The 17,234-nt window shown below is 37.4% G+C and overlaps 1 protein-coding gene across 1 annotated transcript in view; it reads left to right on the plus strand.

Annotated features, from left to right (window-relative positions):
• Positions 1-17,234, plus strand: part of nlgn2b (neuroligin 2b) — a 73,163-nt gene that overhangs the window by 38,853 nt on the left and 17,076 nt on the right. The window contains exons 3-4 of the mRNA XM_088440695.1: positions 849-902; positions 7,895-8,044. Of these exons, the coding sequence (XP_088296821.1) occupies positions 849-902; positions 7,895-8,044 (204 nt within the window). The remainder of the gene's footprint in view (positions 1-848; positions 903-7,894; positions 8,045-17,234) is intronic.

Consider the following 17,234-nt stretch of genomic DNA (forward strand, 5'->3'; position numbering starts at 1 on the left):
CTGTATAAACTGTAAAACTAAAGTAGTTAATGTTTGTTAAAAGTTTATTGTAATTGTTTTTTTTGTTAATGTTAAAAAGGAAACAATTGTAGGTATACTTATACAACTTTAATAGATAATGATCTTATCTCTAATCAACAAGGCAAGTGTGTGTGTGGGGAGGAGGCACAAAATGTTTTTTTTTTCTTTCCTAGGGGGAACTTTGCAAAACATGTTTGAGAAGCACTGCACTAGTGGGGTTTTCTCACTAGTCCCTCATTTTCTCTTTTGTGTTGCAGCTTCCAAATTAATCTTTGTGATACAAAGTTTAGTTTTTCCCCAGTGTCCCTGCTTGCTCCTTTACTTTTGTTCACACTGAGCTTTACAGGAGTCGAATTGTGTTGCTGGAAAGATAAGCCCCGCTTGTCCTGTTTTTGCCCTTTTGGTATAAAATATTATATTCTTGCTAAATAGAACAGTAGCCGTTTTTGTTTATGTGGAAAGAGTATCTTCCTAAAAACTTGTTTTGTCCGCTTGTCACGGTCATGGATCGACTTGCTTTTCTGACTGATTCTCCTCATTTTTCTTCACAAAGCAGCATGTTGTCAGGAACGATTAGGGCGACGATGGAGGAGAAGCCGCCTCGGGGGTCATTCACGAGGCAGTCCGTGACAAGATACTAAGCACTTTAAGCAGTTGACTTTTTGGTTATCCTCTCATAAAAACATGTGTGTAATCTTTAGTAACAAGTGTATCATTAGCTGTATATGAGAAGCAAAGTTTGTCATTATGCTGTGTTTTTTCCATGCTTGTCTTTTTTTTTTTTTTGTGCTGCTACAATCTTTATGTATTGTGTCTTTTGTCCCTAGGTCCGCTCACGAAAAAACAGGATGAATCTACAATGAACAGACCAAGGGATGAAGGTATTTTATTTACATGATATTCTTCAAACTCTTTCATAGGCTCAGTCATACCAAACTCATCAAATTCTCTTTACGTGTATACAAATGAGGGAATACATATTTCCATCAGTTATGTACAGTGGACCCCCGTGTTACAACTTTCCTGATTTACGTTATTTTCATGTTGCGACCTGGAATACTGAGTTTTTTCATCCCCTCTTTATGACATTTTCCCGGATTTGTGAAACAAACAACTGTCATGACCCTAGGGCGTAGGCTGTGTTTGTGTTGTTTTGTCTCCATCTGCTGGCGTTTTCAGATAACGGCACTATTGCTGTCTAACTGCTTCCATGGCGTGACTATAATACTGATCTGCTATTGGTCGGCGTCTCCTCACGGAGATAGTGATCTGCTATTGGTCGGCCTTACTTGTTTCAAAATGGCGGAACGGTAAAGCTTTGTTCGATTGTGAGTGGTTACAAAAGCGTATTTATAGTGCATTTTACTTAATTCAAAGTTGAAGGGTTAGCCATGGGTCCCAAGATTGCTAGTGATATTAAAGAGAGAATTAAGAAGATGATTTATATGGGAACCATGCTGGAGATAACCCTTATTAGGGAATATGGGCATAACAAGCACCACTCAAAGGTAAATAAATCCTTTATATATTGTTTATTTATGATGTTTTCTTATTGTATACATGTATATTATATATATGTAGCACTTACTATACTCTTTTGGTAGCAATTTTTAATATGTATGTACAATTTTGATGTTTTTACTTGGGGTTCTAGACGCATTAGCTATTTAACATAGGTTTGGATTGCCGTCATACGTCGAATTCGCCTTACGACCCCAACCGCGGAACAAATTAATTTTGTAACACGGGGGCCCACTGTGTTCTGCTTATTTACACAAGATATCTGTTATGCTTGTTTTAGCTAAAGTTGACTTTTTTTTTGTTTTGGCACAGAGCTATATTATTTTAATAAAAGATCTACTAATTGCTTCTAATGTGTAATGCATTAGTTCAAATAAATATTTAGGCATCGTTAACCATTGTATTTACGCAACATTGTCCCTTTTCCAAACATTGCGAACTACTACTAAATACTGGATGATGTTTACTTCCAAAGACAGAAGCCCTTACTTGTTTGATGATGCAGCCAAATCAGTGCAGGCAGAGTGTGCATCTGTTCCCATTCGTGTGCCCAGACATACTGTACACAACAAAGTATTATGCACACATGAAGCTCTTTACATTTCCATCTGTACGCACATGCTTGTTTTAGCACTTTGCATGTGCAAAGCTACGCCTCAGCACATTTGTTTTCATTTGCTCCAATGTGTGTATTTGCAATGTAAAGCAAGGAGATTCTTGCAGGATTACAAAAGTAGGAGAGGAAAAAAACTGGAAACAAGGAAAAGAAAAATACAGTATGAGCATGACGGCCGGCAATGAAAGGAAGAGAGGGGAAAAAACAGGAATAATGATTAGATGACATTTATAGCGCTTTGGACGTGATAGAGATGTCGAGAAAGGGAGGAGAAGCTAGAGGACCGGGCTTGCAAAGCTTGACATTTATGTCAACACATCGGATGGATCAGAAGGGGTTGTGAAGGACAGAATTCCTCAGTTAATTGCTTACGTTTGGAGTGGGCATTGTACCACCCTGCCCCCCAAATAAATCAATCATATTTCAAAAATCGCTAAAGCTATCGAGAAGTTTTGGGTTTCTGATATCCAACAGAAAATTCTAATCAAATATCGAGTATTTGGATGAAAAAAATAAAATAGCTTTTTTCGCTTGGTAGAAAACAATTATAAACACAGAAGCCTAAATAACACATTTCCACTTAATTATGCATGACCAACTTTTATAAATTTTTGATGATCAGCATTTTTTTTTACCTAAACTGCTTAGCAGCAAACTACTTTCCTCTCTAGAAACATTAGATTTTAAACAAATCCCTCCCCCATGAATTTTGGTTTATGAGACTAATCTGCCAGCTGGAACAGCACATTTATATCAGCATGGTTTGTTAAAAAACGATCAGTACGAACAGCAACAATTGTGCATTCATTTACGTCTATCACGCCAGCCTATATGGAGTACTCGAGCGCTGATAGCTAGTAGCTAATTTACAGGTATATTAGTTCTCGTTATGTCAACGTCAGCATAATTAAGTCGTTTGTGAGTTAATTGTTAGACATGCTGCCGAGAAGAACTTCAAAATTAAAGATTTACGGTGTCACTTGAATTTGGTAAATGAAGGTTAATTTTGATGTTTGCTTTTACATTGAAATCTCCTTCAAGCTTTTTTCTTATACACCTTTTATAAAGGAGCAGTCAGTCTGCATGAGTTTTTTTTTTTTTTTTTTTTTAATATACGATTTCCCAATGAATCGATACTGCCATTTAAATTCAGGCAAATTCATTTGGAGCATGTTCTCGGGTTTTTCAGTGATTGTGGTTATTCCACATATACACATACATAACACACATAGATAACAATGCATTTCAATATTAAAACCTACACCGATGATAAAATAAAATGGTGGCATGATATAATGACATTTATGATGATGTACAAATATACCAGGGGCCATTCTTGGGTCGGGGGTTTAGAGGTGTTCATTTCCCAACTTGACAAGATCCATTGAACCAGTTTGTTCCTTTTAATGCAATCACATTCCATTCTTTATGAAAGAGAAGCATAGCACATTTTGCTCATGGGCATTCAATCAGTTGGCTTGTCAGTAGCAAATTGGCCTTAATATTTAACAGGATATAACAGCTATCTTCCATTCCAGTTCAAGCAGAGGACATCGGTGCCGTCTTTGATCACCTGAAACATTCCTAGCTTGAAATAAACAGTGAACTTAAATTAAATGCTGTAATAATGAGGACTGGTAATGATAAGAGAGTGGTGGCAGGGTACTGAGTAGTAGAAGGTAATTAATGTTCCACATAATCCATGTTTAACCCTTTACTGGGCACAGCGACCACTTTGGCCGATAGTCTAAACAGGCAAAAACAGCCTTTATTAGACACTTTTTTTTTTTTTTTTTTTTTTTTAGTCCCGAACAGGCAAGAATTTTCAGGATTTTCGAGAAATGTCGGGGTACATTAAAATTTAAGCAATGGCTGTTACGGACGCTTTCGGCCATTTTGCCTGTTAAGACTATCAGTCGAAAGCGGCCGCTGTGCCCAGTAAAGGTCAGCAGCCTGGTACCGGTCCGTGGATCAACTGGTTTCGGGCCAAACCCAAAATGATAAACTATTTGATTTTGTGTATTATCCCAGTCTGAAAGCTATTTTATTTCGAAAAACCTTTTATTTTGAAAACTAGCCTGATTCCCTGGGATTTGTTTTGGTAAAAACAGACGTCTTTGGAACGAGGAAAAATCCCAGTCAAGAGACAGGTGACGAGCCTTTGCAGACAAAAAGTACAAGGAGTCCTACTTCAAATAACGACCTCTCATGTGATCTGAGAAACAAGCTGAGGGCTCCACTTAGTTTGTCGTTAATAGTAAATGCACACTAAATACAATGTTGTAAGCAATCACACGAGAAGAAATCTTTAACCTGCCGCCATTTTGAAACGTGACGCCGACGAATAGCAGTATTGTAGTGACAAAAGCAGTGACACAAAAAGTGACGTATGACTGTGGTTCCCCAGCTGACACTTGCGCACACTCAACGCCATGTTTGAGAAGTTGTTCTTTTTGATATTGTAAAGCGAAAAGAGTGGCGTAGAGATGGGACGAAAAAAAAGTCGTGGTCCACGTCATTAGGTGAAAAAAAAACGCAAGGCAGGCCACATAAACCAGGGGTCCACTGTGTATACTTAATATCCATCCATCCATTTTCTTAACCACTTATTGTCACGGGGTCTCAGGCGCACTGGAGCCTGTAGCTATTAATGGGCAGTTGGGGGATACACCCTCAACTGGTTGCCAGCCAATCAGTGGACACGCAAGGACAAACTTGACATTTACAATTGCACCTAAGCAGGCAAGTTTTGGAACGCGAGAGAAAATAGAAGTACAATATTGTTGAAATATCCAAACAAAGTTATGTTTGTTCATACACTTCTATCTTTTGTCAAAAGCACTCATAAAAATAAAACAAATCACTTAAATTTTTGTTTCGGGTGGGATTCAATTTAGGGGTGCTTGAGCCCTCCCCAAAATAGCCTAGAAATGCCCATGAATGTCAAAATGTAAATTTTCTGGAAACTAAAGGAAGTAGTCCCAACCAACAGCTGTTAGCATGGAAGTGTGGGTTTTGTATGTTAATACATCCACTCTGAAACGTCAATTACAATAATAGTTTGGGTCTTGGCATGGCTGCCACATGTCAAGTGATTAGTTTGTGTTTGCGTAAGAATTTAATTTGCAGATAATGCCTTCATGCATGCGTGTGGCTCTTCTATACTGTCCTGGTAATGCCGGCATAATTGAATTTGTTTACAGATCCTTTGGGAAATCAGCAGAATTTTAGAATACACCGGAGAAGAGCAGCGTGCTCGAGTGTAGGACAAAACGGTTTAATTTTTTGTAGCTGTCTGCTTTAGTCACTGGTGTGATCCATAAAACGTTGCAGTTCTTTGTGACGCGCACCTGTGTGAGCGTGCATGTGCATTGCGTGTGTGTGCTCGTACGCACGGCTGCGACTGTCGCACCCGAGACTATGTGCAACCTGAGATTCAGGTGGTGATGCAGACGGCCGTGCAAAGACGTGAGTTGAATCCGTTACCACGGCAACAGGCATTCAGTGAGTCGGTGCAATGGAATGGCTGGTGCAGTTCTATTAGCGAGAAGCAGTTTCCATAGCGACTCAGCATCGCAGCTGCCGATGCAAGCATTGTGCATGTGTGTGTCTTTGTGTGTGTCTGTATGACTACGATGTGAATGTGAGTGTTCATTAGCGTATCCCACCGCGTATGACTGGCTTTTTAGCATCTCATGTTTTTTTCATCTTTGCTATCATGTTTTTTTCTGGTGTAACCCCCTCCCAAACACACATACAAACACACGCACACTCACACTTGGGTTCTGTCACGCTGTCCTATTTTCATCCTCTTCCTCTCTGTCTTATATCGCTTTATCGTGCTTCTTCCCCTGCTATCTCTGTCTCGGCCCCATCACAGAGCGCTTTAGCTCATCGGGGTAAACAGATGCTGTGGCTGTTATTTATGTTTCCACTTGGTCTGCCTTTCATACAAATTATACACATGGCCTGCTCAGTGCAGACTCATTTTAACTGGGCCGCACCGGCAGAGCTGTCAGAGCCCAGATTCGGAGACCATACCAATGACGCAGTGAGAGGGGGTTTATTGGAAAAGGGAGGTGGAGAGGCTCAGCTCCATGGTGACGCGCTGATGGACACCACAAACAGAGAGTGCATCAGAACTGGCTGCATAATTTGTCCAATAAATAACCGCTTACAATTTTGGAAGATGCCATCCTTGCTTGGGACGGGGGGCTATTGATGCCTACCTGTTTACATTTTGTGTTTTCACAATAAATGGCGAGGAAAGAGGACTCCACATTTTCAAACTACAGTTTGTGTTCAGGCCATTGATGTGAAAAAACAAAAAAAAACAGCAAGACACTTGTGCAGTACTCCCCCCCCCCCCACCCCTAAAAAAAAAGCACTTTTGCATGCAAAACTAAGGACCAGTTCCTCCATATGAAGCACCTTTTGAAAGACAAATACATGAAGTCCAAGTCACACTCCACAGGAGTGGAAACTTGACTTGTATTATGAAAATATTGTATGTAGTGTATGTATCATTTGTCACTTCAGGAAAAAACCCTTTTTTGAGGTAAAACCCCCTCCAAAAAAAAAATGTTGATCTAAAGATCAGGGGTGTCAAACTCATGGGCCGCACTGTAGTTGTAGTTTATTGGAGGGCTATTATGCCTGTGAAGTCAAATAAATGTGAAGTATGATTGTCACACATTTACACATTTTAAAATAAGAGGCCGCTAAAATTGTTAAGAAGATGTATTGATAACAAAGGAAATTGGAAAAGTTAAAGAAAACTTGAAAAATTCGCACTTCAGCCAGAAACTTCATATCTAGCATTTCACGGGCCATTTAAAATTATGTGGCAGGCGAATTCCGGCCTCCGCGCCTTAGGTTTGACACCTGTGGTTTAAATGTTTACCAGTAGCTAGAGTAGACATACAATCAATCATTTATAGCACATTTCATACACAACTAAATATACTTCATATGCTCTAAACTAAAAGAACAACATTTAATAGCAGTTGCACACACAAAGACATTTAAAAGCAAAATTAAAAAAAATAGCTTTCTAAAATTAAAAGGAAGAAAAAGAGACAAGATTTTGGAAAAGGTGATTTTAAAAATACTTTGAAAGAAATAAATCAGAATGGGATCGTTTTACCACGGATGTTAAAAGCATTTAAACTTTATTGGCATATTCTGTATCTTTATTCATATTATTCACGCTGATAATAAAGGATACTAGCAAAATCAGTGGACCTATTATTTTTATTATTATTATTAGTAGTAGTAGTAGTAGTAGTAGTAGTAGTAGTTTTATTATTATTATTATCATTGATGCAATTATCATCATTACAGTTACACACAAATACATAACAAGTTGCTTTTCGTGGATATTTTAGTGATTTTAGGAGGCCAAGTTATTATAAACGGGTGAATACTATTCACAAAATTTTCTAGTTGTTCGCATTGAAGTAGAACATATTCACATTATATTAGAGCTCCCTTTATATTTTTGCTTTAGATTAATAGTAAACCACATAATAACACTGAGAAAAAAAATAAGGAAAGAATGTATTATGATCTTAAAGCTTCTTACTACAGTACGCCATCTTCTGTTTTCTGACTTGCTTTTTACCACAATAGGCACTATTTTGAACACGTAGGTTTTAGATCATTGAAAGGGCTGATATTTTAATTCTTATTTTATTTTCAAAAGTGGACTTTGGTTTTCTTGTTTGTCATTTGCAGATATCCGCGATCGACGTAAGAAGCCAGTGATGTTGTTCATCCATGGCGGTTCCTACATGGAAGGCTCGGGGAACATGTTTGATGGCAGCGTCCTTGCGGCGTACGGAAATGTCATTGTGGTCACCATGAACTATCGATTGGGCGTGCTTGGTAAGTGTGGCGTTACACATTATATTTGGCGCGGGACGCTAGTGTCTCTTTGACATAAGCCACTTCACCTTGGCCTAGATCCCTGTTTTCCAGAAGTGTTTGTCCATATTAAATACTGTGGGTTTTGGATCGCCCATAATTTAGAATTTTATCGTATGGCGGACAAATTACTTTTGAATGCACATTAGGTTTTGCTAATTTCAACACAATTAGTGTTTGAAGCTCAGGTATTTGGATTTTTATTCTCCTAACCTCTTTTTTAAAAAGTGTTTTAAAAAAAAGTTGTTGCTCCAAAAAAAAAAAGAAAAATAGTTGAAAATAAGTGATGTTATGAATTGTTGATGTAGGATTTACGATAACCATTTTAATTATTCCACTTTGAAACTTTTTTGGGGGGGAATAGTACATATTTTGTGGTTTGTTCTTTGAAAAATGCAGTGATTGTTCAAAAAACAGCACAAAAAATAAACTTTCAATCTATAGTTATATATAATGGTATTGAAAAGATTTCAAAACATTTCAAAATTGTATTAGTGATTTAAACCCTTTAATAATGGGGACCATTCATGTTCTTTAGGTGTTTTTGTGTGAGGGTTTTTTTTTTAAATTTTGGAAATTGAATGATCTAATACATATTTTGTGGTTAATCCCTTGATTTTTTTTAACACAAACTTTATATTTTTAGATCTATATTTAAACCAGATGTTTCTGAATAGTTTTGATGTGTTGAAAGTTAATAAAAAAAAATTGTTGCAGCACTTTTATAACAGGGACCATTTGTGGTCCTTCGGGGATTAAGCGTTCCCCACAGTAAATTAAGGTGCCCAAAGGGTTAATAATAATTTAAAATGGGAATGTATTATGTAACTTGGGAAATAAATCTAATTGAGATTTCAATCTCTTTTTCAAGAGACATTTTAGCAAGGGGGCACTATTTCAACAGCTTAGTGACATTGCATTCAGAGACTTCAAATAAAACGACTTTGAAAATAATGAAAGTTCATGCGATGAGAATCATTTTTACTGTGAAGTTGTTCAGACTTTGCCAGCTTATAGTGCTGATTGTTACTTCTTTCTACACGGAATAGATTTCACAATAACTGGTGCTCATCTAAGCCGAAAATTAAACTTGAGAAATCAATTCATGGTTGTGTTAATGTAGAAACAGTCAGCGTCGGCCTTCTGCGACTTCAGAACCGTAAAGTGCCTTTGGCGTTCATTCCGCCAGTCAAAACCAGAGTGAAACGTGTGTCTGTAGCAATCAGCGTGTTTTCGGATTAAGTGGTGAATTTGTCCGCTCTGTAACAATTTTGCTGCACATGCCTGGAATACAGTGGACTCACATGTTTACATCCGCCATCATCTTTTGCACACATTCACTGTGCTGCTTCCCAGTTGGGTAATCAGATCTTGTTTGCTTGCATCACGCCTGTTTCAACACTTCTGAACAATGACAAACACGGGGATGAGAGGAGTTTAGGATGCCGTCCAAGAATGGCATTGCATATTAACACAGGGAAGCATGATCCAGGCCAATGGGGAGAAGCTCAGCGACAAGGACAAAGTGAGTTTGATGACTGCAACCTGCAGCTGTATCCTGCTCGCTTCATCAGTATGATCCTTCAAATGTGATGTCGGACGAAAATCACAACCATTAGCGAATTGAGCATGAGGTTCCGAGCACAACTTCGGAAACAAAGTTCTCCAGAGTTTGTATTTTGACACAGACGACTTTTGTGGTGTGTTTGTTTTGCTATAAGCCGTACCAAAAAATGGGAGCTGTGGGATGTAATGTATGAATAATTTGTCATTCTGAAAAGTTTCAGAATTTCAAAATGAACAAAATCAGGAAATGAAATGTTGCCAAAGTGGTAGCGTACTGGATAGGTGGTTTACAAGACATGATTACGATTTGTACTAACTAGCGTAGAATAGAAGAGAATTGAATAGGATGAATTTATTATATAGTGGGTATGCAATGAAATTATAATTTAAAATTGGTAGCGCTGCTCAAATGGAGTATTAAATAAATATGAATAAATATTAGAATTGAATAGAGTGCAATTGTTATTTTCAGTGACTGCTTGTGTTGTTTTTCAGAGCGTTAATAGAGCTGGAAAAAAAGCTGTCTGGGTTGGGTTGATTTGTATGTTTTTTTTGTTTCTGTTTGTTTGTTTGGGGTTTTTTTGTACGTAATGTGTCATTTGCATAGGAGTAGTCTACTTATTTAGCTATTTTTAGCAGTAAAAAGTGAAATGTTGGCATTATTAATTTGATCACTTCATTAATTTTTCATGGACTCGACCTAAAATGTGCGTCTTGCTTCCTTATAAGGACATGTGAAGTTGTTACAGCCAAAACAGGCTAAATTAGAGTGTTAATTCAAGCAAGTTATGCACAAGCTATTAATAGCCATTGATTGATTGATTTTAAATTGGAACTGGATTAAAATAGATTGGTTTTAATTGAATCAAACCTTTTAAATATTTGTTTGCATTTATTTCTTCTAAAACTGATTAAAACTGTAATGTGTAGAATAATTGAAGAAAATTTAGATTTTTTTTTCCTTAGGTCGAGGGGGGGTGTTGTTGCCGAGCCATAGGGTGATGTTTGATATGCACTCATGTATATTTACTGGTCTGCAAAAAATACGTATTTACAGTAAATAGGTTATTCTGCTTGAGTGATTTGGAGGCAAGATGCAGTGCCCTTGATTCCTTTATTATTGTTTATGTGTCATTTTCACAGATATCCTTTAAATAGGTTAGTTTACTAAAGTAATTATCTTTTTTTTTGTGCAGCATCAGTATCAATGTATGTTTAGGCCAATTTCCTTATGTGCAGGGGGGTTCCTGTGTGCGTGTGTGTGTGCGTCTACCCAAGTGTTTGAAGATGATTTAGTTTGCGTGCCATGTATCGACTATGTATATGAATAATGCACCATCCATTTCAATTTTTAATGGGGTTCCTCTCTGACACTCACAATTTGAGTCAGAAAAACACTAGCCTGCTGTATGTCACTAGTTTTTATGCCCTAATCCCCCGTATTAGCCTGTACTTACATGGCAGCAAACTCGTTCATGCCATTTTCATTTCATGCGACGCCTGTACCTTTAAGAGGCTGATAGGGGATCAGGAATAAGGAAGGAAGACAGAGCGGCGAATGGAGGCGGATGAGCAAGGGAGAATCATAGAGAGACAGCGAGAGAAACAGAAGGGGGTGATGGGAAAAGTCTAAAAATAAACCCCTTAGAAGTGCCTTTTCAATCTGCAGCAATGCAAAGTATCCATTCAAAAGAAGGCTGCGGCAGTTGGTCCAACTGCATCGCCGCGTTTGAGTTCACAAATCCACACACGCTAAATCGTTGAGTGCCGTTGACGACTATAGACGTCAAATATCCATTTTATTTGGGCTGGTAGTGAACCTATTCACTGCCCGCCCGGTCAAATGGATCTTTGACGTCTGTTGCCATTAACGGCAGCGAATGAGTTAATATTACTAATATGATACTAATACATACCTAAAGATACAGAAGCCTACTTTTTGTGATGAAAAATTAATTACCATGAAATCCAACTGGAATAAAAATATGTTTGCCAGGATCAGAGGTCTGGCGATGGTGGAGATCCTTCCTCACCTTCTCCTGCCTTCCTCCTGCTTCAGGCTCAGAGAGACTTCTGATTTGTGCGGCACAGCCATCTGTTCACACTAATTAACTAATTAACTAATTAATGAACTCTGGAGAAAAGGTCCACCATCCTGGGCTATGGGAGCGAGCACATTTTTCACCTCAGGAAGAAGACATATTTCTTTTTCTAGATGCTGGCAGATTTACTTGGCTGCACCTGTTCCAAAGCGTTATTGAATAAATTATTTAATATTTCAAACAAAGGCCAGGTACAGACATAAAGATGGTCAGGATGTTTTTGTCCTGATTTTACCCCAAGAATGTCAAATACTGGACTGCCCTATGTCTTAAAAGACAGAGGTCCAGTTTTTTTTATCACCACGGACTGGTCAACGCTTGAGATTTTTATTGTTGTTGGTGGCTACCACCTAAAAATGTACGCAAAAAATATTCATATAACTGAATTACAAATGCTATTCATTTCATTTATTAGATTCAAACGAGTATTTATAAATGCAAAACCTTTGCATATGCTAACACTTCCCAAAGGGAAATACCTGGCACAAACAAAAATGCTAAAAAGCTAAATGCATATACCATGCAGAAGATAAGATGTAAGATTAGCAAGCATGTTACCCATAGTCATATTTTGTTGGATCAACAAACAAACTAATTTTGGACATTTTATCACAAATCACAACATTCTTAGAAAAAAAGTACAGGTTACAGACACTCGTGGGTTAGATTTCTTAGAGAAAAGGAACAATGTGTGTGTCACCGGCTTTCCTCACCATATGATGTAATACCAACGGCTTCCAGAGGTGGCGTCAAAAAAACAAAGGTCAAGCCAAACAAAGCACAAATGAATGAACTGTTAAAGGATAAACTAAATCAGTTCCAAAACATCATTACTTTGGGTGCGGCCCAGGTGGCCCGGTAACAGTTGATCCACGGACCGGTACCAGGTCGCGGACCGGCAATTGGGGACCTCTGTTGTAAGATTATCTTTACTACTGAGGTATGGAGGTCCTGTCCTAATATTTTTCGTTTTTTTGAAAAGTCGGTCTAAAGGTCTTTAACCTTTAATGTGCTCAATGTTCAAAAATATGTTTATTTGATGGTTTAGTCATCACTTCAAGTGTTTTTCTGTTTGTTTGTATGTTGTTTTTTACCTTCCTTTTATGTTTCTTTGCAAGGAACAAGAAAAATGTCCCTGAGTTACTTTGGTCCTCAGGCATATTTCGTCAGGCAAACATGAGAAATCCAAATCCATTATTTCATTTTAACCAGTGTTATGTTCATTTTTACGAGAAGGCCAATACTGAGTCTGGGTCAATAATTAATTTAGATCCTTTTGTTGTTACATTTCTTTCGCTGTCAATTTGATTCGAGGTCATGTGTAGTTAACCAAACATTTCAGGAACTTGTTTTGTGTGTGTAACCTTGCTAACTTTCAAACAGGTCAGTTTGACCCAGAATGTAAAAGGCTTGTTTATTCTTGTTTTCTCATTGAAAAAAAGAAAAATTCCCTGTTTAGTTTTGCACTCCAGCATGTAGAGGTCACTTGAGCAGGACATTTTGTGCTGAAATTCAATGCCGAAGATGTACAGCTATTTGAACTTGGAAAATGTATTATTTTTCCAAATAAGCAAATGTCCATCTGTTTTCGTGTCATGAGTAGCCATTAAATTTGGTTGCAGAGTTAGAAGAGAACTGAGTTTTTTTGTTTGTTTTTTTCGCGCTTCATAAAATGTAATTTAATTTGCAAAAATAATGCTTGAACTTTGACAGACCTAATTAGTATGGAAATTTTATTTATAGTTTCAGCTGATTTTTTGCATGATTTGCCAGTCATGCTGAAGTATTTTTGCCAACTATAGGAAAACTGGATATTCTTCTTTAAATAAATAAATAGAAACAAGACTGACTAAAAGCCCCTGATGGGAGTTGTGAGCATGAACTCTTAATGTGGAATTCACGTCAGAATAATTGGACCACTAATGTGTGGTGATGAATGTAAAATTACCTACACGATGAGTCATTCATGTGCGCATGCTGTTGAATAAATACATGTAACAAAATAGATGATTAATGAATACATCGCAGATCGAAACTGCCGTTACTTTTTGTAAATTTGAATTGAATCCTAATTACATTATATTTAATTCTGTAAAAAAAAAAAAAAAAAACAATTTATGTGTGAGTGGAACTGTAGCCAGCTTCATAACATTTTTAAACTGTTTTGTCATTTTCACTTAACTTACCACTTAACTTCATCGAAATGTTAACAAGCGATTGTAGACACAAAATGCATTTTGATAAATTTCAATATTTCATTTTAATGAATGTATTAAACTGGTTGAATTGATTGTGTTATTGAAGACTCATGAATACTTTCACTATTTAAGATAAAATAAACTGAAATGAACACAAATGTATATATATATATATATATATATATATATATATATATATATATATATATATATATATATATATATATATATATATATATATATATATATATATAGAGAGAGAGAGAGAGAGAGAGAGAGAGAGAGAGAGAGAATGACGATGTAAGTGTATTTCAGTTAACCGTAATTTATATTGATAATTTGCGTTGCTGTCAGTTATTAGTTAGAAATTAGTGTTCATTCCATATGTTTATATTTGCACTTTGGGTCAATAGTTGGTACTAACTTGTTGATGTAGGTATTGTAGACCAGACGTTATTTCATGGACCCCCTGCAGTCAGGCATCAGTCCCCCGGGGGTCCGTGGACCCCTATTTGAGAACCACTGCCTTAAAAAATTGATTACTTAGGCACTCAATCAATTAAGCAGCCATTGTTAGACTCTCCTTTAGCCAAACACTTGAAAATAATAGAAAAAAAATGCAAATAAGTAGTTAGGATTAAATATGTGGACTTATTAAAAAAGTGAAAATACGTCTGTGATTGAATGAGTTATATATAAGTATAATTAATGTACTTAGTTACCACTCAGTTTTATTGGCACAGCTCATTATCTCTGTAAAGTGAGAGTTTAAATGGCATATACTAGAAATAAAGAATCAGCTGTTGTGTAGAAAAAGAGCAAATCAATCAAAATAGCAAAAAGTTTGGCTTGTTGAGTGCATGAAGATTGTCCCTCCCTCCCTCCGTCTGTTTCTGGAGTCCCTCTCACAGGGGTCACCTACCCCAAGGGTCCATCATACGCTTGGCATTGAGCCAATGGCCTCAGCTCACCATCACTCTCCCACGTGTAGGGGCGGGGCGGTAAAGCAGGCCTCTGAGCTTTGAAATGTAGCTTTTCACTACATATAGCATTGCTTTTGGAGAAATTTCACTAACTTCTAGAATGTTGCCAATGACTGACATTTTTTTTTTTTTTTTTATCTCCTTTCAGTTAAAAACAGTCACATAATCAGCCCCTTAGGCCACCACTAATTTTGCTCATTTAATTACCTTTTTTCGCAGCATGGTTATTTTTACTCAGGAAAAACAGAACATACTGTATGTGTGAGGAGTGACATTAATTAGGGCTTCATTCCCTTTAGGATTCAGAAATAAGCTAAGTTAAGTGTAAGGGGAGGTCACACTTTTTTTCATTTCAGACTTTGGAACGATGGTAATATTTCTTTTTTCTCCTGAAATTGTCTCAGTATATACAGTAAGTATAGTGACTCTGGTATAGTGTTGTGCTAATACTTTGTTGCTTGGAAAACCAAATGGAGAATAAACGAAGAATACAAAGAATTATTTTTGTATGTTCAATCCACATATAATAATATGTATGTCTGAATTAAATGGTAGTGTTTGTTGACTTTAAATGGTAATCGCTAGCGCCCCATTGCTAAACTTGATTGCTTAATGGTTCGCAATCATGGGAAATTTTGATAGGATGTAATAGACAATGTGTAGTTTTATCCATTCACAATTACAAATAATGAGTACTTATGTCCACTCCAATTCACTTTAACGCTTTAGATTCGTGGAATTGTGTGATTATCTGATGGAATAGTTTGAAAAGACTCAATTGTGATAGTCCTAAAGTAAACATTGTTAGCCATTTTGATGGTTTTATTTTGATGCCTGATGGCATTTTTTTTCCATACTGCCGCAGGGTATCGACTTGCGCATGTGTTTAAGAGAAAAATAGCCTAGTTTTAGCATTTAGTCATCGAATGTGTTCAAACCTGCAAGTATGGTCACCTACCAAAAGTGTTTACTCACATTGTCACCTCCACGCTTCTGTAATTTTAAAATTAGTTTCCCCATCTGTTATTTATCTCCATGCTTTCATTAGTTTGCAGGTCTTCAGCCCTTATTTAAAGAGCAACGCTCCCCGCACTGTGGGCGGTTACCAAAAGCAAGTGTTGAATATGTATAACTTCAGATGCGTTAACTGCTGCTCTCAGCACTTAAGCCAGTAGGAAGCCCAACTCAGCAAACGGGTAGATAAAAAACAAACTTAATGAATGAAAAAAAGCACGGTTGTTTGCGCGTCAATGGCGGACCGCAAATATAGCATCCAGTGTCATGGCATCCTTGAAAAGATAATGAAAGAATTGATATGACTGTATGCAAGTTCACAATCTGTTTGTGTGAGTGGCTACATGTGTGTCGCATTTAAGTGCGTGCATGTTTGTATGCAAGTGCTTTAGCGACTATCTGCCCATATTATTTAGCCTGAAGCCATGGACAGTTGCCAGGCAACGGTGACAGGAAGCTCAGCACTCAGCCACGGAGCAGACGCTTCCTCATGACTCTGGTTTTGACAAGAGGCGAAAAGGTCAGCCGTGATACCTCTTCGGGTCAGAGTCGCGAGCGGGTGAAAGTTAGTCAATTGCATGGCTGATCTATGGATAACACATTTCATTCTGTTTGAAAAAAGGTGAAAAAAAAAAAAAAAAACACTGAAAATTGGACCGGGCCAAATGATTGACCTCGAAGGTAATATTTGCGAATCTACTTTTCTAGCAGCCAACCTCCAGCAATCTACGCTTCTTTTTTTTTTTTTCACTAAAATGATGGGAAAGCTCAGTCCACAACTAAGTAGAATGCACACGAGTCATCGTCAGCAATTGCAGCTTAGTCCTTCAACGGACATTCGCTTCAAAACGTCACCTAGCAACTACAACATGAGCCCAAAACCATGTAAGATAGCTTTACAATGGATGAATCAACACAGCGCGACCCAACTACTTTGACTGACTTTTATTGCTTTAATCATTAGGAATATAGGAGAAGTAACGTTAACATCTTAACTCAGGCACATTTTAAGTGGGAACGGATCATCACACCAATTTTCAACTGCAGCATGCACTCAGGCTCTCATGTCAGAAATGTACAGGGATAAAAACAATCCTAACAATATCATAAAGTACTTACACCCTTTAAAGCCTGTTTTTGCGGCTGTTTGCGTGATGTCATTCGATCTAGTTATACTATCTCCTCAATGCGTCGATCAACCGCTCGATCTCCATCGATGCATTTCTGTCTGTTTTTGAAGTGAGCTTTGTGTCATTATTCTGCTACCAGAGCCATAACTTCAATCTTT

This window comes from Hippichthys cyanospilos, chromosome 18 (genome assembly GCF_059441005.1).
Source record: "Hippichthys cyanospilos isolate Australia breed blue-spotted pipefish chromosome 18, RoL_Hcya_1.0, whole genome shotgun sequence".
In the NCBI taxonomy this organism is placed as follows: Eukaryota; Metazoa; Chordata; class Actinopteri; order Syngnathiformes; family Syngnathidae; genus Hippichthys; species Hippichthys cyanospilos.